Source organism: Camelus bactrianus, chromosome 27 (genome assembly GCF_048773025.1).
Source record: "Camelus bactrianus isolate YW-2024 breed Bactrian camel chromosome 27, ASM4877302v1, whole genome shotgun sequence".
NCBI lineage: Eukaryota > Metazoa > Chordata > Mammalia > Artiodactyla > Camelidae > Camelus > Camelus bactrianus.
The window spans coordinates 17218905-17242739 of NC_133565.1; the positions used below are offsets into that span (position 1 = coordinate 17218905).

At 48.3% G+C, this 23835-nt stretch overlaps 1 protein-coding gene across 1 annotated transcript in view; it reads right to left on the reverse strand.

The window, feature by feature from the left end:
• PGPEP1L (pyroglutamyl-peptidase I like) overlaps positions 1-23835 on the reverse strand; it is a 35336-nt gene that overhangs the window by 342 nt on the left and 11159 nt on the right. The window contains exons 3-5 of the mRNA XM_045522551.2: positions 5840-5962; positions 4565-4791; positions 439-3254 (exon numbers count right to left, since the gene is read on the reverse strand). Of these exons, the coding sequence (XP_045378507.1) occupies positions 3014-3254; positions 4565-4791; positions 5840-5962 (591 nt within the window). The 3' untranslated portion in view covers positions 439-3013. The remainder of the gene's footprint in view (positions 1-438; positions 3255-4564; positions 4792-5839; positions 5963-23835) is intronic.

Consider the following 23835-nt stretch of genomic DNA (forward strand, 5'->3'; position numbering starts at 1 on the left):
GCGCCAGTGAGGGCCACAGAGGTACCTGGGGATGCAGGTCGCCTGCGGGGAAGAATGTCACTCCCCAGCCAATGAGTATGGCCCGCCCCAGGAACTCTCCAATCTGGCATCGCCATCATTTGCCATGGGAAATGGTTATGGCAGGAGACGTGAATACATGTTCAAAGGAAACAAACTGTAAATGTTCTAGAATCCAACCTTACACACATCAGGAGGACAAGCTGATCATTCACTAAACTTTGATCATGGGAAATTATACTCTCGTAACAAAATCAGGTTTCTGGCCAAAGGGCCACAGAGCAAGGTGTGGGCAGTAGAAGCGACAGGTCACACTCACTTAAGACCTCTGAGTCTCACAAATATTTGGAACTAAAAACAAAAGACCTTTCTAAAAGAGGGGACTCTCAAGGTTGGCGTTGCCCCAGGGTTTCTGCTTACCACTGTTAGAGTTCCTGGCACTCCGGGGACCTCACTAGGTGACCGATGACTAGCGGCAGGCACATTGCCCAGGCTCGGGTGGGTGTCTGGGCCCTGGCGGGGCGGACGCAGACGGCTGGTGGGATCCCCACACTCCCAGCAGGTGGATGCTGTGCTTCCAGGCAGCAGGGTGCAGTCTGCACCTGTCCTCCATCAGAGGAGCGGTGATTTCTTCTGAGGATGAGGGTGCTGGGTCCTCGTAAGTGGGAGACCCTCTCCTCACCACGCCATTTCCCAAGACCACAATCCAGCAGGGCTGTTTCCATATCTACCCTCACGGGTCCAGCCACAAGCCCACCTTCAGTAAGTGTTCTCTCATCACTGACGGACTTTCACACCCACTCTCTCACCAGATCGTCACAACAACTCTGCAAAGGATGGATTTTTATTACTCTGGTTTGTAGATGAGCAAACATGCAGACGTGTCTAAGCTCCCCCAGCTGTTAAATGACCAGCCCAGGGCTCAGCCTTCTGAAGCTGTGTCAGCTTCCAAACTGAAACTCAGAACTGCTATGTATCAGCTGTAACTAAACAGACCAGGGTGTGCACCAGCAGGGGATGGCAGGCCACTTACACCAGGAAGGGAACGGCCCTCTGGGGTGCTCCCTAAAGAATTTTGATGGCCACAGAAGTGAAATGACAGGGACATTCATCAAGAGGGAGCTCTGGGCCTCCCAACTGTTTGACATCTAAAAGTCTCATGCCAAGCCATACACATTTTACAATCTGAAATAACACTGGAGCTGGGTCCCAGAGACCCCCTGCTTGCTGGCATCCTGAGACAGGAGCTAAAACGAGGGGGGTCCAGGGCTCTGGGCAGCAGGTGTTTGCCTACAAACACAGAAGGCGCTCCACACTAACAGCCGTGCAGCCGGACCTGTGCTTGCTGGCCAGATCATCCCACCCTACTTGCTGCCTTTGATCTGCTACAGTAGGACTTTGATCTGTTTTATATCAAGTTAGCCAGTTTTATTTGCAAACAAGGTCCTGTGAAGGCTATTACAAACGCACAAGTGTGCTGGAGGGCTACCGGTAAAACAGGCTAGTTCCTTTGCCCAGTTCCTTTGTTATTAAGGTACAGATGCTTCTTCTTACAGTGAATGAATCTAGGCACTAAGTGATTTTTTTTTTAACAGAATTAAGTGGGAAATGATAGTTGTAAGCACACCAACATAACAAGAAATTTCCCAGAGCTAAACCAGCTTCAACCTCTTCCTCCAAAAAATAATGTTGCTAATGGGATTCCCACTGGAAATCTGCCCCCAGAACACATTGGACAAGTAAAACCTTGTTGTTAGCAGCTTGGCACAAAACCCAGCACAGTGTCATAAAGGTAAAACGGAAGATAAAAAGGGAGATTCTGTTTCTAAAAATGTAGGGGTAATACTGACTGTTGCAGAGAAGCTAAACCCAGCTCTTGACCTTTGCTTTAGGACCAAACGCTACCGGGGAATGGGAAGTGGTGCGGCTGCCAAGAAAAGCGCTCCAGTAGCTGATCAAAGCATGCGTGGAATTACCTTCTGATCCAGGAATTCTACTTTTAAGTATATTCACCAAGAAACTAAACCAGGATTCTAAGAGATATCTGCACACCAGTGTTCACAGGAGTAGTACTCACGATAACCAAAAGGTGGAAGCAACCCAGTGTCCATCAAAAGATGGATGAATAGACAAAATATGGTCAATACATAGAATGGAATTTACTCAGCCTTAAAGGAAGGAAATTCTGACACCTGTTACAACATGGATGAACCTGGAAGACAGTACGCCAAGTGAAATAAGCCAGTCACAAAAGGACAAACATTGTGATTCCATGTATATGAGGTCCCCAGAAGAGTCAACTTCAGAGATGGAGAGTAGAATAACCCAAGGGCCAGGGGAGGGCAGGGGAGATGCTGTTTAATGGGGGCAGAATTTCAGTTTGGGATGCTGAGAAAGTTCAGGAGATGGACGGTGGTGACAGTTGTACAACAGTGAATGTACATAATGCCACTGAACACTTAAAAATGGTTAAAATGGTATGTTTTATGTGTATTTTAACCACAATTTTTTTGTAAAGTAAAGAAAGAAAAAAAAAAAAACCCCAAACACTAGAGACTCAGTGGCTCACTGCCCAGGGCACCCGGACGCACCAGTGTGGAGGCCAGTGTGGGGTGCCCGGGCTGCACCCCCATCTCCCGTGATCAGCTGGTACAGTCACCCCACCGTGCAGGGCTCTGCAGAACAGGTATGGGGTCTCAGCACCCTGGGCAGGATCACACAGGCCCACTGCATAGACTTTTAAGAGGGAAACAAAAAATCATCAGCATTTCATTTTATTGTCAGGAAAACCATAACTGAAGCTAGTTCATCCCCTGTGAAATGTCTGCCTTTCAGAGTGGTCTTCTTGCTTCTGACAATAAAATAACCCTTTGTGATTTCGTTGGGCTAATTCAAAACTTTTTTCCTCTGTGTAAACTGTTTTACAAGTAAGTTTTTAAAAGCCTCTCAAAGCACAGTTGAACTCTACACATGGGATTGAAACATTTAATTTTCTCTAAAGCAGCAGTCCCCCTATCAGTTCCCCTTGGCTGAAATCGCCCAGGCCGAGCTTCCCGTGAACCAGGCCCTGAGCCCGGGCTTTCTCGGTCTCCTCCAGCATTTCCTGGATGATGACTTGCAGGGCTTTTCCCAGCAGGCTGGCCGAGAGCCAACGAGATAATGGAGGGATGTGGATAAGCGCCGCGCACCCATTTCCATGATGCAAAGACAGGTAGTAGGTGTAATCGCAGACATACCTACAACCATACAGAACGCCAAGTTACTCCTTGGACCAGCCTCTAACCTCAGTGAAATGTAAGCAGAAGCAGCAATGCAGCAGCCCCAAAGCATGAGGGAGGACTGCCACCAAGGGAGACCTAGGTTTTGTTATTCTGCCTCGGAAAGAACATGCTGTTGGGAGTTAGCCGGGGAGAGAATGGCTCTTGGCCTCCTGGTCCCACGACCAGCAAACGCTCGAACCCCAGCAGGGACCAGATTTTCAATCAACTAACCCAAAACTCTTTTCCTCCACGAACCCTTCTCATTCACGTCTGCACTGAGTAATTCTATTGACAGGCCTGCTCCAGGTCTTTGCTCACCGCCTGCGAACCCCCACCTTTAGCAGGAGTTAATGTAAATCTTTAAGTTAAAGGGTCCAGAGATAAGAAAACAGATGGAACCAGCTGGAACCAAGATGGTGTAAATCTAACCTCTAACAGACCCTGGGTCTCATCATATGCTGATTTTACTATATTAGCATATTAAATGACACACCTACCAGCATCCATGGCCAGACCCAAGGATCTGTACGGACCAATAAAGGATAAAAAGGGGGTGGCACCCCACTTCCTCAGAAAAAGCCCCGCCCCTTCCCCTGGCAAACTGATGCACATGCCTCCCCATCATTAGCCTCACTCCTCCTCCCTCTGTTTTTACTCTGTAAAATCAAATTCCTCTGGCCAGGTGGGCGAGAAGTTGATTTGTAAACTAAGTTCCACTTCTCCATTCTCTGGCCACTGAATAAAGCTTGTGCTGCATAGATCTCAGCTTCCCTTTCCTTATTCTCCTACTCCAAGGCGAACAGAAAAGAACCCTCCCCTCAGAGGCAGTGAGCCTCCACCAGGCTACTGCCAGAGCAGGGTCCATAGGTCTCAATTCAGTAAGTTTTCCCATTCATTCTTTGGAGGGAGGAGAAACTGCCTCCTGAGGGTCAGAGTTTGGAGAAATAAAGGTAAATTTAATCTTTATTGGGGGCTAAATCAGAACAGTCAACTCACAACTTTGGCGGCGATAAATAAAGCTAAAGCACCCACAAAACGTTAGTGGCTCTCAACACCTGCATTCACACCCCTTCTCCTCTGCCAGCCACCAAAGGCGGGTGAGCGGGAGGGGGCCTCGGAACCGGGACCTGGGCGGGAGCGAGCAACTGCGACTCCGGCGCCCCCCACCCCGCCCCGCAACCAAGCGCCAGGCTGAACAGCACAGGACGGCACATCCCAGGAGGAAGACGGGCCAGCGGCCACCGCAGCCCCTCCCCCTCCCCTCCGTGCCCAGGGACAGAACTCACCTGCCCGCGTCTCGGGAAAAAGCCACCTCCACGCCCTTGACCCTCGCGCGCCGGCTGACCGCCTTCATACTGACCCCCGACGCGATCACTTCCGGGCCATCCAGAAGGCACAGGCCGTGCTCCGGCCGGAAGCCCCGGATGTCGGCGTCCCGGTAGCCCCTGTTCTTGCCGCACTGTTCCAGAAAGATGGCCTTGGCGGCGGGGTCCACGCCCACGTGCACGGCGAGCTGTGTGAACACACGTGGAGGCAGGAGATTTGGCAAACTGAGGTCTGCTTTGCTCCCCAGGCGGTGCAGAGGGAGAGTTCTGGGGTGCAAGACACCTCAACCCCCCAAATGTGCCCGCACCACCCCCATCCCTGCTTGCTTCCCGTCATATGCTGGAAAGAAAAACATCGGGATAGAAATCCATGTGGCATCTAATTTAAATACCTTTATATTTAAAAATATTCTTCAGGGCAGTGTATTTATTCCCTTTTTTTTTTTCCGTGGAGGTCTAGCTGGTATCTAAGGCTATCCCAGGATATTAGCCTTTCTGGGGAATCTTCCATCTCTTTTAGGAAACTCTGATGAAGTAAGTCAGTAACAGTCTAATAAAATATTGTTAGAATTTTTTGAGCTGATTATTTTTCCTCTTTGGAAAAGTAGCTGGTTGTTTTATCAAAACATTTGGGGTGTCGTCCTAACTGTCTTAACCTTTTGGTGGTGCACATTTTGTTCATCTCATCATCTGGGCTTTGTATCTGGAGGATATTTGTGTCAGTTTCCTATATAGCAACTCTGGATAAGCTTAAGCTGGGAGTGATGACAATGACCCCCTCCAGATGGGCCCCCTTCCCACCTCCCAGTGTGGGCCACTGTCCAACTGCTTTCCCAGGCAGAAGAGGTCCAGGCAGAAGAGGTCCTTGCCTCCTGGCCCATCTCACAACCCCCACCTGCCCTGCATGGGCCTGGCTGGGACGTAACCTAAGGGCCTCTCTGTTAGGTGGAAACTATCTTTGAGTCCTGGCTGGGAATAAAGCTTCTATTTCTTTTCCTCTTTCTCTTTCTTCAGAATCTTCTTCCAAGTTCTCTGCATTTCATCTTCAACTTTTACAAATAGACCCAGAACCTTACAAAATGGTCTGGGGATGTGGGGGCAGGGTGCACTTCAGTCATCAATCCTAGAAAAAAAGGCCCAGGGGTTCACAGGCTCTGGGTCTCCGCATCATCAGCCCCCTTCTCCACTCCCCAGCACCAGCCCCCTGGCCCTACTGCCTCCCCAGCTGTCATTTACTTGCGGTTGAAGATCTTCCCAGATTCTAATGACCCTCTTCTTCACCTCCCTGTAATCCACTGGCAGCTGAAGAATCCGCAGCTCCACCCCCAGGTCACTCCTCAGGCCCAGCTTGGAAAGCTCCTGTAGAAAGAAGCAGGTGGACTCACCCTGATGGAGGGCCAAGGGGAGTCCCTGAAAACCCAATACCTGGGGCCATCCAGTCCATTCCCAGGGGCCCTCTGTGGGCCTGGACCCTGCCTTCAAGGAGCTCACTCAGTGGCAAGGCACCAGCAGGGGCGGCCATGGTTCCTGCCCCATGCACCAGACCTGACATACCTGCTCCCATCAAGGCGCATGTACCCCAGAGGCATGTCTGACCCAGCCTGCGGGGTAGGATATAGTTCACAGAGGGTACACCGGAGTTCTAAGAGATAGATGGGATTGAGCCAGATGAAGCTGAGGAAGGGCGTGCCAGACAGAGGGAGCTGCAGGGAGCATAAGACCTTGAGGCCTTTGGGAAAGGTGCTGTGACCTGGTGTGCTCAGGGAGGCAGAGCCTTCTTCCCTGTGTCCTGCACCTCCAAGGACAGGCTGTTTAGCACCCCTGGGCTCTCATCTGCACATGGACTGCCTATAGCACCCCCAGGCATTTTGATAAGTAGCCTGTGTATCAGGGACCATTGCGTGTGGGGGAAGCATGGGGCCAGAAGCTAGAAAAGCCTGTGGAAGCCAGACTGAGTGTTCAGTTAGAGGTTGGACTGTATCCTTGGGGCAACAGGGAGCCACTGAAGGATTGTGCACAAGGAACAAATGGGTTGGAGCCATCTCCTAAGAGGTGTAGGTGGGCTGGGAGCTATCATAGGGTTGATTTTGGACCTGCCCAGTTTGAAGTACCCAAAGGGAGCTGGTCCCTTGGCTCTGTGCGTCTGGAGCTCACAGAGAGGCTTCTGAGAAGAAAATGGCATGTCAGGACAGAAAAAGCCATGGGTTTAGATAAGACTTGAGAGAGAGAACAAGAGTGCAGGGAGAGGAGGGGACTGTGGAGAAAACCCAAGGTCAGGATTTCTCCTTTAAAGGGAGAAATGGCAGACAGCTTGGAGGGAAGAAAACCAGAAGGGTGAGATCTTCAGGGTGTGAATTTCACTGTCGGTAAAAGTTAAATCAGGAACCTGAACACTGTCTCCAAAAAGGCCAGGTCCTTTCCCTACTCCAGGAGCTGTTCTTGGCACCAAGATGGCTTTGAATTAGTGCCTCTGTTTTTCCTGACTCCCTCTCCTGGCATTTCAGGACATTCAGGAACATGCACCCTTGGCGAGAGAGTGCAGCCAGGGCTGTGAGGTCTGCCCAAAGGTTGCAGACGGGACAGACCAGGGCCCTGCCCTAGGCTTTGGAGGAGACAGGTGGGGATGATGTGCCCAGATGTGGGTCTGCCTGTGCTGCTCCCATCAAGGGGGAGGGTACTGGGGCCAATTTTTGGAGTCTCAGGTCTGTCCTCAACCAGCTCAGCCTTCCTGAGGGGCTTTGCTTCATCCTCCAGACACCCATTCAGAAGCCCTGGTTCCTCAACCAGCCCAAGCTTTGTTCTCTTCCAAAAGGAAATGCCAAGACTACATCCCCATTGGGGCCTTGAGGGAGAATTCATTTGTCTGACTCTGATGGTGGAGGGAGGAAAGGAGGGCCAGGATATGTGGGGCAGTGGCCTGGAGGACCATGGAGGAAGCAGGCTGGGCTTCCAGGTGGACATCCCCAAAGCCAGACAGACCAAGAGGCTTCCAGGTCTTGTGACACAACCTTAGTCCCCTGTCCTGTGAATAAGTGAAGTTGGGCTCCAGTCTCTTTGGGATGCTTTTAGTAGGGGGTGGGGCTGGAAGGCATCATGCTGGGGTCATCTCTGGCTCTATCATGAGAGTGAGGGGACCTCAGCTTGGCTCAGGGCTGCTTCTCTGAACCCAAACATTTGTGAAGAACTAGTTTCTTCCACTAGGTGAAGTTCTCATGGGTTCTGGCTCTAAGCAAAGCCTGCAGAAGGGCCCCAGAAACCAAAAGGAGTTGCCTGAAAAATCTGCTCTCAGGGCTGAATCCCGAAGAGCTGCTCTAGTTGGTTGTCAGTGAGAATACTGATTAATTATGCTCAATAAGCTTCAAAGAAAGCAAAGCCCAAGGGACGGAGACGGCCTGGCAGCCAATCAGCCCGGCAGTGACTGGTGAACACCTCCTCTTCACATAAGAACGCAGGTCTCCTCCTGGGCTGGCAGGCACCTAAAGCCCAGACCCAGGCAGGCCACAGCCTGAGCCCCCTCCACACTACAGCTCTTTCCTTCCACCCCACCCAGAACAGTTGAGAGAGGAGAGGAGAGAGGAAGAGAGCCTCTGGACATCTTGTGTGTCTTCCAGCCGCTGCGTGGGTTGTGGGGCCGGGTTGGGGGAGCTTCTTGCATGAGTCTTCTGTGGCCGCTGTAACAATATAATAGACCGGGTGGCTTGGAACAGAAATGCATCGTCTCACAGTCTTGCAGGACAAAAGTCCAAAATCAAGGCGTCATCGGGGTCAACCTCCCTCTGAAACCTGTGGGAGAAGGATGCTCCCTTGCCTCTTCCAGCTTCTGGCAGCCCCCAACAGTCCATGGCTCATGGCAGCATGACTCCAGTCTTCCCCCATCTCTCCTTTGTTTGTGTCTGCCTCTGGGTCCAGATTCCCTGCTTTATAAGAACACTCAATACATGACACTCTAAAGCTAGGCTTTCCAGGAGGCTGATGGCATTACTTGTGCCAAAGTAGAAAGTGCAGGGAAGCCAAACGGTAGTTGTCCGTAGGCTTTCTAGAGCTATAGGTGTGGGATGGGCACTTGACATCGGACTTAACACTGCTGTGTGCTTTACTTTTCTGAAAGACAATGCAAGAGATTGAAAGGTCCCGCTTCTGCTTATCAGCTGTTCCCTTTCAAGTTTCCAATCTGGTGTTCAAACAGCCTTGACCTTACAATTCCTCCAATTCCTGGTCTGGGGTTGCAGTCCACACCCAGCCACCTTGACATTTCAGCACAGGAAGTAAGAATAGGCACTTCAGGTAGAATACAGAGAGATGTCACACCCTGCCTCAGATCAGCTCAGGACGCTTTTTGTCATCAAATAGATTAAGGGAAACTTGTAATATTCAGAGATTTGTGGGTGTCAGAATTGCAGATAAGGGACTGTGGACCAGGATAAACTTGAACTTGTTCACATAAAACTGAGGAATTATTCTCCAGCATCTTCCGGGCATATTTTCTCGTGCCCTCTTCCTCTTTTGCTCCCAGTTGTCCTGACAGGGAGAGCCAGCGACAGGGATTCTGCTAAGGTGCAGCCAGCTTCCTCTGGGAAGAGCTACCCACTGCTGCCCACCCTGCTGGCTCCCCTGGAGCCCTTCATCAGGGGGAGGGACAATTGGAGCCAACAGACATCCCCCACCAAGGACAGAGGGCAGACAGGAGAGTAACTGTAACTCCACAGGCTGCAGGCCACCCCAGGCGATTTGGCCAAGCTGCTTGGATGGCTCTGAGACATTTGCAGCCATCCTGAGGTCACCAGGACATAAGGTCAGCTGTATTGGTTGTGGGGGGTGGTCTATGGACTGAAAATGTGCCCCTCCCCTGCAAATTCACTTGTTGAAACCCTAACCCCTGATATGACAGTATTTGAAAATGAAGCCTTTGGTAGGTAATTAGGTTTAGATGAGCTCATGAGGGTGGGGCCCCATGATGAGATTAGTGCCCTTATAAAAAGAGGAAGAGAGATGAGAGCCTTTCTTCCTCTGCCATGTGAGGACATAGCCCGAAGGCAGTCATCTGCGAGCCAGGAAGAGAGTTCTCACCAGGAACCAAATCTGCTGGTACCTTGATCTTGGACTTTCCAGCCTCCAGGATTGTGAGAAATAAATTGCATGTTGTTTAAGCCATTCAGACAATGGTATTTTGTTATAGCAGCATGAGCTGACGCATACTGGGAAGCTCCCAGCTGGCAATGAGGTAAGGCCTGGTTGGGCTCAGATACATGCCAGCTCACCCACCCAGCCCATCATAATGCTTGAAAGCGACGCAGCCCATCTGGGACTAAAGTCAGACTCTGACTTGGGGTATTGAGGAGCTTTTTTTCAGTAATCATGGAAACTCCTGCGGCCACTCTGCTCCCTCAAGCACATATTCGCTCTCTAACACACATACATGCTCGGGGTCCTGGGCCATCTACACTGTGACCCATGGAAGACAACAGCATTTTACAAAAAAGAAGCCAAGCTGGTGGTCATCAGCAGCCTGAGCCTGGAACGATGAGGGCACAGGGCAGAAGAGGGTACATGCAAAGGCCAGATCCCAACTACAGTGCTGCAGGGAAAGGCATGGGCTTTGGGGTCAGAAAGACATGATTTTGAGACCTGGCTCTGCCACCTTTCACTGGGCAAAACTTGGGCATGTTATTTAGCCTTGGTGCACCTTGGTTTTTTCATCTGTGCAATGGGGATAATTAAGTCAGAGAAGGGACCCCAATGTTCAGAGCAGCACTATTTACAATAGCTAAGACATGGAAGCCACCTAAATGTCCATTGACAAATGACTGGATAAAGAATATGTGGGGGATATATATATATAGGTATGTATGTATATACATACATACATACATGCACACACACTATGGAATACTACTCAGCCATAAAAAGAATGAAATAATGCCATTTACAGCAATATGGATGGACCTAGAGATGATCATACTAAGTGAAGTAAGTCAGAAAGAGAAAGACAAATGCCATATATCACTTCTATGTGGAATCTAAAAGAAAATGACACAAATGAACTTATTTACAAAACAGACAGACTCACAGACATAGAAAACAAACTTATGGTTACCAGGGAGGAAAGGGGGTGGGGAGGGATAAATTGGGAGTCTGGGATATGTAGATACTAACTACTATATATAAAATAGATAACAACATGGTCTTTCTGTGTAGCACACAGAATTCAATGGCTTGTAATGGTCTATAATGAAAAAGAATATGAAAAGAAACATATATGTATAACTGAGTTGCTATGCTGTACACCAGAAATTAATACAACATTGTAAGTCAAGTATACTTCAATTAAAAAAATTGGAGGGTTTTTCACGAATATTAAATGAGTCACATATGCTTATAATTAATCCATATTAATTTGAGAAAGTTGTCCAAGAGGCATTTATTGAGAATGTTATTTATCAGGATTCAAAGAGCCCGGATCCGTCAGAAGCAGGGAGCAGAACGTTCTACCTAAGCAAACGGCAGGCCACTCACTGGCTGCCACCATCCTTTCTGCCAAAAAGGGTTGGTTGGTTTAGCAAAGAGAGTGTAGGTTCTGTGCAGACCAGAGAGAGCCAGGGGTTTGTGCTTTCCAGCCTGGCACGCTTTCCCAGCTAGAATGTCAGAGTGTTTTGTGCTCAAGGGAGCAGGGACGGAAGTCTCACCAGAGTGGAATCCCAGGCAGTGCTTGAGCCAGAGGAATCACCAGGTTTTAGCAGGGTGCCGAGTGCCCTTGCCAGGTCCGTAATCCCACAAAAAGCCTGAACCTCACCGGTCACAAAGGTCCTGGGGAATCAGAGAGCCCTGCCTTCTGCTCTTTCTCCCACTTTTTCCTGCCTCCGTGTCATTCGGAATCTGGTCGCCAGGAATACATGGCAGTTTAACAAAGGGAACTGAAGGAAAAAAAGACACCAGTTGCTTTCTGCATTTTTATCTTTTTCCAAATCCACCGAGGCTGTGGCACCAGCTGGTGTTGCAAAACGGTTGCTGTGTTTTCCAAAATCTGATTCTTCCCTCATCAAGTGAGGGTCTGGGGTTAGCAGCAGGAAGCAGGGAAACACTTCTTCACTCAGGCCCTCAAGAAAAACTCCCTGAGCGCTTGCAGTGTGGCCCTCTGCTCAGGGCTGGGCGTATCCTGGAGGGTCCCGTTCTCCGAGGAGATGCCGACTGGTTACAGGAAGTCAAGAGAGGAGTCCTGGCTCTGGGTCCCAGGGCTGTGTTGGCCCCTCACTGGGCTGCAGAAACCTGAGGGTGAGGACCCGACTAGGGGGTGATTCTTACTTCTTTGGATGCTCTTCCCAAGATTTTCACAATGGCCAAGAATGTAATAATTTTCTGATTCTAAAAGCTTAACAAATAGTCTGGCAATCAGACTAGCACAGGCGTTGTGCCCAGCACCTCACCACAGTCCCCTTGATGATGTCACCATTTTACAGATGAGGAAACCAAGGATACATTTAAAAGGAGGGAGGAGATCCAGGAAGTAGTCACACAGGAGATGTCCCCACGACAGCGGGGTCAGCTGCCTAGGGCTGACCACAGCTCGTGCCAGGGGTTTGGGAAACCTTGTAATGGTTTATAAGTCACTCTCTTCTCCTTAACAATGCCAAGTTCCAGTCTCCATGTGTGACGACTGTCCCAGCCCGCACCCAATATCCTCGGGTCACTCTTCCAAGCTAGTTTCTTACCTGAAAACTCCAGTAACGAGAAACAGTGAGCCCGTAATTCCTAATCCTCTATCTGGAGAAGTTGTCTCCAAATATGCTTGACCATATGCCCCTATTAGTAAGAGACTGTAGTGTGCACACGTGTACGTGGGCTCGCGTGGATGCGCACACACATGCACCATCATTAGCTGATGTCTTCCTGTCTCAAGGCAGTCTACACACTTCGAGCAGGCTTCATTATTAGTAAGTGGATGTAAGTCTATGTTTTCAATGGTTTTCTTAATTCTTCGTGTTTTTGGCTTATTTCTTATTTGACTATCCTTGTTTTAACATCAAAATGTGGCTGGGAGAGAGCTCACGTGAGGGTGGGGGATGGATCCCTTGGTGGTTTTTGCACATTTGTTCAGGTTTACGTGATTCATGCTATCTTCTATCTGTGGGTTCTTTGAAGATCATTTTTGTAAGGATTCCTTGATCGTAATTTGAGGATTAGTTTAATTAAAACTGGATAATATAATCCTGAAACTCATTAACTGGGCTGAAATAGTTTGTAATAAAGTAAAAATGATTCAGAGATGGAGGATGTCTCTGTCACCATGGTGTCCCTTGCCCAAGGGTGACACATCACCTGTTCCCTCATGAAACCAAACCCGTCTAGGGACCTGAAGATATACAAAGCAAGGCGAGGCTAGCGTTGGCCCCATTATGGTATATTGGTCGCGGTTAATTTCATTTTTATTCTTATAGACTAAAACCATAGAAGCTGACACCCATTAGGATGGCCACTATGAAAAAAATAGAAAATAGCAAGTGTTGGCGAGGATGTGGAAAAATTGCAACCGTGTGCACTGTGGGTGGGAATGTAAAATGGTGCAGCTCCTGTGGAAAACAATACAGTTGTTCCTCAAAATATCAAAAATAGAATTACCATATGATCCAGCAATCCTATTTCTGGGTGCATATGCAAAAGAACTGAAATCAGAGATTTGAACAGATATTTGCACACCCACGTTCACTGCAACATTATTCACAATAGCCAAGAGAGGGAAGCAACCCAAATGTTCATTGCTGGATGAATAGATAGACAAAATATGATCTAGACAAACAAATGGAATATTATTCAGCCGTAAGAAAGATGAAAATTCTGGTACATGCTACAGTATAGATGAAACTGGAAGACACCCTATGCAAAGCGAAATAAACTAGTCACAAAAAGACCAATACTGTATGATTCCACTTATATGAGGCATGGAGGGGAAAATGGAAAGTGATTGTTCAACAGGCATAGAGTCTCAGTTTTCCAAGATGACAAGTTCCAGCTATCTGTTGCACAACACTGTGAATATATTTCACACTACTGAACTGTACACCTAAAAATGATTGAGATGGTAAATTATATGTTTTTTTTAATCAGAATTTTAAAAAAAACATAGAAATGGAATTTCTGATATTTTCATCCTGTGCCCCAATGGATCAACTTGTAAACCCCATTTTGGAAATGATTTTGGATCCTCAAGGAGGTGCTGAGGTAGGACGTATTGGAGGACAAGCGGTGGGTGGGCCTGCACACCTCTGCTTAGGAGGTTGGGCAGGAAAGGGTGAACTCAGCCAGCCTGGGCTGCCCGAACTCTCCACATTTCCAGGAAACACCTGTCTTCAGGATTGGCCCTTGGCTGGCTCCTGGGAGAACGCTGCGCCCTTGGAATGTTCTGCCTGGTTAGAGTGGCTTTGTAGGCCTGAGGCCTTGGGTCGCATCATGCTACTTTGATGAGAGTTTATGCCAACAGTGTGATTTATGGTGGATGCCTGTTTTGGCTCTGGAGTCTGAGTGGCTGAGGTCAGGCAGGTAGGCACTACATGCCTCTGTGACTGACCCCAGTAAAAACCCTGGACACCAAAGCTCAGACGAGCTTCCCGGGTTGACAACAGGTCACATGTTGCCACATGGTGCTGCTGGGAGAGTTCCATGTACCTGTGCAACTCCACTGGGAGAGGACAAGCTGGTACCTGCTCTCTCCTGGCCTTTGCTCTGTGCACCTTTTCCCTTTACTGATTTTAATCTGGGTCTTTTTGCTGAGGTACACTGTAACTGTGAGCATAAAAGCTTTTATGGGTCCTGATTCAGGTGAGTCATGGAGCCCGAGGGTGGTCTTATAGACCCCCTGACAGAGGCATCTCAATTCCTCTTGGATCCTGGCTTCTCCTTTAGAATCATTTTTTCCTTTCTTTTCTCCTATCAGCTCTTTCGTCCAAGCAGAAAAGAAGGCAATTTTCTCTGTATTCATTCATTCATTCCTTCACTCATTCATTTTTTTCAACATTTGTCAAGTCCTTCCTTTGGCCAAGCACCGTGCTGCCCTGATCCTACTGGGGATGGGAAATACCCAGGGGGAGTAAGTGTCCTCAGAGCAGGCAGAGGGTGGGCAGGAGAGACGGCACTACCAGGGTCAACCTGGAGGTCATCACACATTGTAGGAGTCAGGAGAACAAGCTTGGAGCCTGGTGGGTGCAGTGCAGCTCCAGATCTGCCCCTCCGGCACCAGGTCAGGCATCTGATCTTGGACAAATGGCTTAGACTCAAGAGTTTCTGATGTTTCATCTGTAAAACTGAGATATTACTGCTGGCCTTGCCGTGGCTCTCCCTGGTGAAGCTGCCCTTTACAGGACGCTTGAGCGCACTCAGAGAGCTCTTAGTGTTTGAGGGACAGCTACTGGCCATGCCCCAGAGGTTGAGATGTTTAGTATCCTTCAAAGCACTTTCCACTTTATCCCACGGTCTACACACAACGAACGGTCTTGGAATAATAATACTGACTCCACCTACAGCAAAATGATTGCTGCAAAGTTTAAGATATTTTTGGTTTGTTTTTGTTTTCTTTGTCCTTAAGGTAAATTGCTGTATTTCAAACTGACTCATCATAGTTCCTCTGTGTGTGCTTGTGTCACTAATTGGATACACTTAACTCAATTTACTTGTAATGTCTACAGATTCCTTTTTTAAAAATTTTGTTGTTTTATTAGTATGTAAAATAGTTTACACAGTTACCTAGTGAAATCCACAAAACAAGCTTTACTCAAAGAAGTCTAGTTCCTTTGCTTTTCCCCTCCATAGGAAACCATTTTTTACTTTTATGATTTATCCTTCACTTATAAATTATAAACAAATAAATAACATATATTTAGGCACCCCTCCTTTTTTTTAATACACTTTCCCCATCTTTATGCAGGTGTCCTTTCTTATTTTTGCCAGTGTATCACAGCGAGAGCTTCTAGAAATTTCTGGATTGCTAGAGCAATGTATGTATCATTTTGCTGGGACTGCCAAAATCCTCTCCATTGGGGCTGAACCATGTTGCATTCCCTCCAGCGAAGTATGACAGTGCCCGTCAGCCTCTGAAGCCTTGCACACTAGTTGTCAAACTTTTGGACTTTTGCCAATCTGATCTTAGCGTAGCTTTAATTTACTTTTCTCGTATGAGCAAGTTGGGACATAATTTCACGTGGGTGAGAGCTATTTGCGTTCCTTCCTCTGAAAAGTGACTCTTCGTATCTTTGGCTTACTTTCCTATAGGGTCATTCACTACTTTTTTCTATTTATAGAAGCTCTTTATATATTGGGATATTACCTTTCAATTTAGAAGTGTATCAGTTGAATTTGGCCTGTGATGACTGGGCAGGACTGAGTGGGGCAGAGAAAGGACGGGAGGGAATTATCCTTCTGTCTAGCTCAGAACAGCAATGAGGAGCCTGCCACATCCAGAGACCTGACTAGAAAGGAAGGTCGATAGAGACTGTTGCTAGAATTTGCTTTTTAGAGGGACGTGGTTGGAGGTTATTAATCTCTCAAGACATCTCCAGTGGTTTTTGCCCCAAGAATAAAACTACACCCTCATGGTCTGTCTATGGTGCCCTTGGCTCCAGTGAGTCCCTGTCCGGGAGCCTGGGCAGATTCTGGCTTTCGTGTTTGGCCCCCAGACCCATGGAGGGCCCAGGTCTTCCATGTAGCCAGGAGCTAAGGCTTCACCAGACTGGCTACATGATCCATTACAAGCAAAATCAAGGGGATTGATCCAAGGCTGAGGTGCTATTTAGGCTGCAAGAATAGCAGTTCACGCTCTTGACAGGGACCGGGGAACCATGGGGTGCAAGGTCTTTAGTCACATGGTCCTTCTTGCAAGGGAAACATTTCACAAAATAAATCGCTCTCTGAGTGTTAATCCCCCCAAACTTTCTGAGCCACAGAGAACCTCAACCTCAGGTGTGCTCGACTGACCCTGTCTCTGCAACCGCGTGGGAATGCAGCCTCATCCATTCAGCACATCTGAGCTTTTCCCAGTGAACGACAGAACAACGAACCCCAAATTATCTCAACCCAGAAGAACATTCTTCCTGCAGGTCTGGTTTCTAATGACCCAGAGGCACACAGTCAAAGGATCTTGGGTCTGGAAAGTCAAGGTACAGGCCTGCTGCCTCCGACTTCCTCTCCGCTTCTTCTGGCTCTGATACTGTGGGCCAGCGATGCTGCCCATGGCCTTCGTAGCAGCTACTCTGTCTGCCTGGAACACGTCCCAGGGCAGCTGCTCCTGGTCACTCAGGTCCCAGCCGAAATGTCACATCCTCAGAGAGGCCTTCCTGGCCCACTTGTGCTAGAGGAGTTCCCGAGCCACCATCCACCACGTCACCATGACCCAACCCTAATCCTTGTGGCCCTTAGGACTTGCCAGCACTCTACTGCTTAGTTGTCTCTTTTGTGTGAGTTTCACCGCCACAGAAGACCAGCTCCACCCGGCTGAGGCTTTGACTGGTTCACTGCCGGGTGCCCGGCCCGGGAACTGCACCCTGCAGGCAGGTGTGCTCCAGGTGCTGTGGAACAAGCGAGGCTGTGACCAGCCCATCTCTGAACTGTGTCCCCACATGTCCTGAATGACTGCACTCTTCACTGGTATTCCAAGATTATTCCAAACAAAACACAATAATAACTCTGCCTACTCAGACTCCTGGAATTCTACCAAACAGTTTTTCCAATCACTCAGAGCTGAACGTTTGAGAGAAAAATACCTTGTGGGCACACACTGAATAGGGAACAGGAAGTCTCTGTTGTCCAGATGAGGGAGTGGGGCCTTTATATTTAATTTTATTTTCAGTTTATTTTTCAAAGTTGAATGCGGGAGATATTTTTTTGCCGTGGGTTATATTGGACATGATTATAGTCAAGTCAGATCACTTGATTCACATCTGTGAAAATCTTGGAAAAGAATGGTCAAATATACAGATGCACTATATTATTATTGAAGTTATTTTCAGTTCCTAAAAAAGTGACCAGTCAGGAAATACAAAGGATCAGAGTTAATGACACCTCTCCATTATCTAGATTTTAGAGTGCTGGTTTAATAGGATTTATATGAACTGTGGGGCCAAATGGCATCCTTCAAACTCCAATGACTCCCATTCCTGAGCTCTCAGATGTCTGCCTGCGATTCCTCAAAATATAAAATATATTCTTTACTGGGTGTGTTTGCCCTAGCAAACTGATAGCCCTAAGTAATGCCTAATCTCATAATAGCTCAGGCTGGCTTGTTTCAGCCCATCTTATCAGAGTCATAAACCCCACCACCCTTCACAGACTCTACAACCAATCAGTCTTGCACGCAAGCCGATCAGGCACCTTGTGACCTATAAAACAGCCGAACAACCTGCCCTCGTGCTCACGCAGGCACGCCTCATCTGTGTGGCCCACTGTTGTCTATAGCAATATGACCTAATAAACCCCTCTTTTATTTTCATTCTTTGACTCTGATAATTCTTTTACCACCAACAACATGCGCCCACCCTGTCTGCCAACATTAATGATGCAGTGCGGATTAAACTGACAAAGGTTTTAAAAATCGTAACACCTTCGTGTTGGAAGGTGTCTGAAGCCATGTGCACTCTTGTTTACTGCTACTGGAAGCGGGGATTGGTTTAACCCTTTGGGAAAGTAATATTAGCTCATATGGTAGCATATGTTCAAGATGGTGTCACTGAACCAAACTTGGCCAATCTACTGACCCTAGTTTGTGATGAGGGAAAGCACATTTATTGCAGGGCCCAGCAAGGAGAATGGGCAGCTCATGCCTAAAAGACCCAAACTCTCCCAAGGCTCTCAGGGAGGAGATTTTAAAGGCAACATTCCGGGTGGGGACTGCAGGGGGTGTGACTTTCTTCTGACTGGTTGATGGTAAGTAACAGGGTGGTGTTTCTGGAATCTTAATCATCAACCTTCTGGTTCCAAGCAGCCTGGGGTCCATGTGCTTGTGGTCAGTGTGTAGTCCCCACCCTCCACCTAGATGGGGGTCTTAGTTTCTGCAGAACAGCTCAAAGGTCAGTGTCACACTGTCATGTATATACCCCTTGAGGCAGAACTCGGACTCTGTTTTCTCACTGAACTATGGTTTAAGCTAGTTTCCTTGCCTGACTTCTTTCCCTTTGTTTCTGCATTCTCCCACTTCCCAATTAGCTAACTGCTTGAATCTGCTCTTTAGAACTCAGGGAAGGCCCAGGTGACTAAAACCTTTTTTCTACAAATAAGAAATAAGGAACATGGAAGGGCTTTTGTACTGGGGAGGGCCTGGCAGGGTCCTGCTCTGTTTTAATGGCTCCAGCTGCGGAATGAATGTTTGTGTCCCCGCAAAATTCATGTGTTGAAGCCCTTATCCCCACTGTGGTGGTACAGGAGATGGGGCCTTTGAGAGATAATCAGGTCTAGATGAGGTTGTGAAGGTGGGGCTGCCAGGATGGTTTTAGTGTCCTTATCAGGGCATGACAAGCCTGGCACCCTGCCTGCCTGCACCAAGGAAAGACTCTGTGAGGCCGTCACCAGGAAGTGGGCCCTCCACAAGAACCTCAACCAGGTACCATGCTGACACCTTGATCTCAAGCCTCCAGAATGATGAAAAAGAAATGTTTACTGTTTAAGCCACCAGTCTATGGCATTCTGTGACAGCAGCTGGAGTGGGCTAAGGTGGGCCCCAGTGAAGCATGCTGTCTAGTGTTCACAGCCTGGTGTAGTCCCCTCCCACAGGGAGCCTGGGCTGGCCTGAACTCATTTAACCAGCATAGTTCAGCCGGTCAGGGCCTGAGCCTCAATCGGACTTGGCAGCTTCTCACCCTGGCTACCCCGCGGGGAGCCCACACGTGGGGAGGGACAGAGATCCTGCTGTCCCAGCACCCCTGCCTCCACCTACTACAACCATATGAGAGACTCGAGTGAGACCAGCAGAAGAACTGCCCAGCTGAGCCTAGCTGACCCACAGAGCTGGGAGGGATCATCAAAGGGTGGTGGTTTGACCCCACGAAGCTCTGGGCGGGGGCTTGCTGGGTGGCAGTAGGCCCCCCACAAAGAACACGACAATGAAGAGTGGGAGGACATGCACCATACTCGGGTTCCTTTTTAAGGGGGGGAACTACAATCTACTTTTCTTTGTGCCTCTTTCTGATCTCTGGAGGTTTTATATAATTGCTCCTTTGTAACTGGAAAACAGAACAACGCACATTGTGAAAAGTAAAACGTACTTTTTTTTTTTTTTTGCTTCCTTGGGAACTTCGAATTTCATTAACAATGATATTCTTTCACGAATATTAATTTTGCCCCTGCCATGTTCTAGGCCTGTGCTGGGTGCTGGAGACAAGCTGGAGACCAGGACAGAAAAGAGAGAAGCAGCAGCAAATACAGAGAGCAGCATAATGTGGGAGGGAAGATGGCCAGGCTCAGTGGCAAATCTGGGCATAAATGAAAATTAATGGTGACACCAGCCAGACACAATGGGAAAATACTGCATGATTCCACTTACATGAGGCAGCCAGAAGAGTCAAATCCATAGAGACAGAAAGTATAACAGTGAGTACCAGGGAGGAGGGAACCGGGAGTGACAGTTTAATGGGGACAGAGTTTCTGTTTGGGATAATGGCAAGTTCTGGAGATGAATGGTGCTGATGGCTGCACAACTATGTGAATGTACTTAATGCTACTGAATTGTACACTGAAAATGGTAAATTGTATGTTACGTATATTTTACCACCAAAGAATTTCACAGATTCACCATCACCCTTTTCAGCCAACGTTTTTGAACCTGATTAAAAAGTGCAGGCTGAAGAAAGTGTCAATTCACAGAAAATCACTTAGATGACATCTCCATCCTTTAGACAGGGCTAATAATTAAGGGGGGATTTTAACAAAGTATTCCTCAGAACTGTCAAAGCCACCAAAACCAAGGAACCTCTAAGAAACTGCCACAGACCAGAGGAGCCTAAGGGCTCACAAGGACTAAGTGTAACGTGCAATCCTAGAAGGAACCTGGGATGGGAAAGGGACGTGAGGCGAAAACCGAGGAAGTCTCAATAAACTATGGACTTCAGTTAATAATAATATATGAATATCGGTTCGTTCATTGTGACAAACGCACCGTACAGACGTGAGACGTGTAAGATGTTAGTAACACTGGTCGGGGGGTGATACATGGAAACGCTCTGTACTGTCTTCACAGCTTCCCTGTACATCTCAATGTAATTTAATTTTGTTAATTAAAAAAATTAAAAAAAAAAACCAAACAGGAAACAAACCAGAGAGGCCTCTGCTTTGGCAGCAGGAAGGAGTTGAGGACTGTGCATTTGCTGGGGGGCGGGGGGTGGGGGGAACCCACAGTAAGGCCCTGGAAAGGTGCTGGTGTCATTTTCAACTGTCTTACTCTGCTTTTTCTGGCTTGTTGTCCTGTCAATGTGGGGATGGATTTGGGGTTAAGTGAGAAGTACACATTTGACTATTTGTCTGTATATGGCGGGCTTTCCCCCAGATAATCAGACTAAATGCATTTCCCTGAGTGTTTAATAAAGGGCAGGGCTGTGAAACCACAGCAGATACTCTTCATGAACATGGGCTGGAGGGCCACCTCCGCCGGGGTGTGGGCTTTCTCTTCACTCGCCTCCATCCTCAGGGGCCCCCTGAACCAGGCCCCCTGGGTGGGCTGCTGCTGCTGCCCTCCACCCTCGCCTGGGCTGGCTGTCACAGGCCCACATGGTCCCCACATCCCTGAGCCATGTCAAAATGGAAAGTAAGGACAGTCCTACTGCGTGCTGTGCTGCGCCGGCAGGACTGGGGACACTAATATGGCTACTTCTCTTTCAATCCATAAGGTGAGTTCACACTACACAGTCACCGGATTAAAGACAAATAAGGCGTAAGAAATAAAACAGGGTTCAAGTGCGTTGGGAGTCATCCAGCCTTGGGGGTCAAAGTCCTTACAACCCATCAAAGGGGTTGTCCCGGAAACAGCTGGCATGGAGCTGGCTGCCACCGTAGCTGAGGTCCCTGCACACATCAGGGAGAGGCTGGTTCTTTTTTATCCCAGGCTTTCCCAGATGAATCAAGAAAATAAAACAGAACCCACGGTGGGCCAGATTAGAAAAAAGCCTGTCTGTTTTCACCTAGGATGGAAAAAGATTTTATCATGGGATTTGGTAGGAAAAATAGAGGCCCTCTTAGGAAAGAAAATAAAGCTGAATTAAAAGAAACAGTTTACTTTTACTTGGAAAGGGAAGCAGGTACCTGCCTGTCCCTGAGGGTGCTCTGCACACGCATTCTTCATCCTAAAGCGTCATTCAGCTTGGTGCTTCTTTTCCTCTTCTGAGTCACTGCCTTTTTATTCCTTATTATGCCAATTTTTTAAAGCAACATGTAATCAAGGCACAAAGCCACCTCATCTTTGGAGTATAAAGAAATTACTCTGCATATCAAGCTGATCAAATCTGGCATGTGCTCCGACCACTTGGCCCCCCAGGCTGGGTTTATTTTAAGGACGGTTACATAATGTTCAAGCCCAATGGACCCAGGGTGTCTCTTACAAAACCCTTATTTTATCTGCTGCCTTTCCGGGACCAGGCACTTCTAGAAGAGTTCAGGATGTAATTTCTTTTCAAAGAACATGAGATGGCACTGGCTCCCAAAATAAGAGTGTCCAGAAACCAGGAGATAATGCTGCCACCACTGCAGGAGTCACCAGATGAGACTTTGGACTGGGGAGGGCGGGTGCCCAGGGCAGGCCAGCCCAGTGTCAAAGTCTTTGGCACATGCTGTTGGGAGACAGCACCAAGTCACGCTTCTGAGAGTTGATAGGAAATGCCTTTGTTCGTTGGGAACTTTTAGCATTTATATTGTCGTTCTGTATTTTCCCTCTTTTTAAAACAATCTTCTCCCATCTCAGAGCAACTACAACAAAAACGCACTCAAGTTATGAGTCAGTAGCTCGCCTGTCTCAGAGGTGAAACTCTGTGAGTGCAGAGCTGCACTTCGTTCTGTCATTCCGTACATCCTCATTTAGGATGTTGGGCATGGAGTAAGTACTCGTGAGATGCTGCCATGGTGCTGACAACGTTGACTACGGGTGGGAGGACGCAGGAAGAAAGCGAAGAATGACAATCATTCATGGATCCAGTCAACACACAGTCACTGGAACACACACTGCAGGCCAGGCCCTCCGTGGGGACTGAGCTGTGTTGATGCAGGTCCCCACAGGGTGTTGCTTATACTGACTCAGGGAGCCGTGTGCCCTCTTGTGGGGTCTTTAGCCCATCGAAGCCTGGTTCTGTATCCGTATAATGGGAGCAATGTGTCTACCTGAACTAGCACGGACCTCTGCCTTAATACCCCACTTAGACGATTAGCCCTGTGATGGATGCTTTATTGGCCATATGCTGGCACTTCCAGTGGACATTACCAGGGAGGCCCCCACCAGGATCAGAAGGTCTAACACTGAGCACAGTCTACAGACATGTTAGTGGAAGACATGAATGACCCCGGATGGTGCAGGGAGAGAGACTGGGTCAGAGGACTGAGTAAAGTAGACTCTAAAGAGATTATAAGTGCCTCTGCCCTGGAGTAAAAACCATAAAGAAGGGGAAAGCAGAAGGCAGTGACTGACAGCATCAGTGGAGAAGGCAATCGAGTGGCAGAGGACACTGGGAGCTGGCCTTGGGTTTGCTTCCTCATCGGCTGATAAGAAGGTTGCTGTTCTGATCATCAACCCAGTGGTCGCATTGTGAGCAAGAAGACAGGGCAGACTATCACCTTGACCGTGTCTCAGGTGCTGGCAGGAGAGCTGCGAAGATGGTGGATGTGAACTCCTGGCAGAGAGTCAGCCACGATGACGTGGACGCAGGGCTGGGGCATCGGGGTGAATAGCTTCACTTTGCTCATCTCTGGGTCAGTGGGCAGTGGGCCTTGGTATTTCTTGAGTTCTAGGAGGCTTAAAGACCGTAATTGTGTTGGAAGAAGTCCTCTTCCTCTGAACCAAGTGTTGACTCCCCTATGGGCAGAGCAAGGGAAGTGGGCTGAATCTGGACCTCACTCACCACGAGCACCTGAGGTTGGCATCTAGGTACCACCCCCTCATGGCATGTGTCCTCAGGCCAGATATTCAACCTCTCTGAGTACCCATTTCCTGGCCTGCAAAATGGGAATAACTGTATCAGCTCCCTTGGACTGCAGGGAGAATTCGGTGAGCTATTTTGCATGTA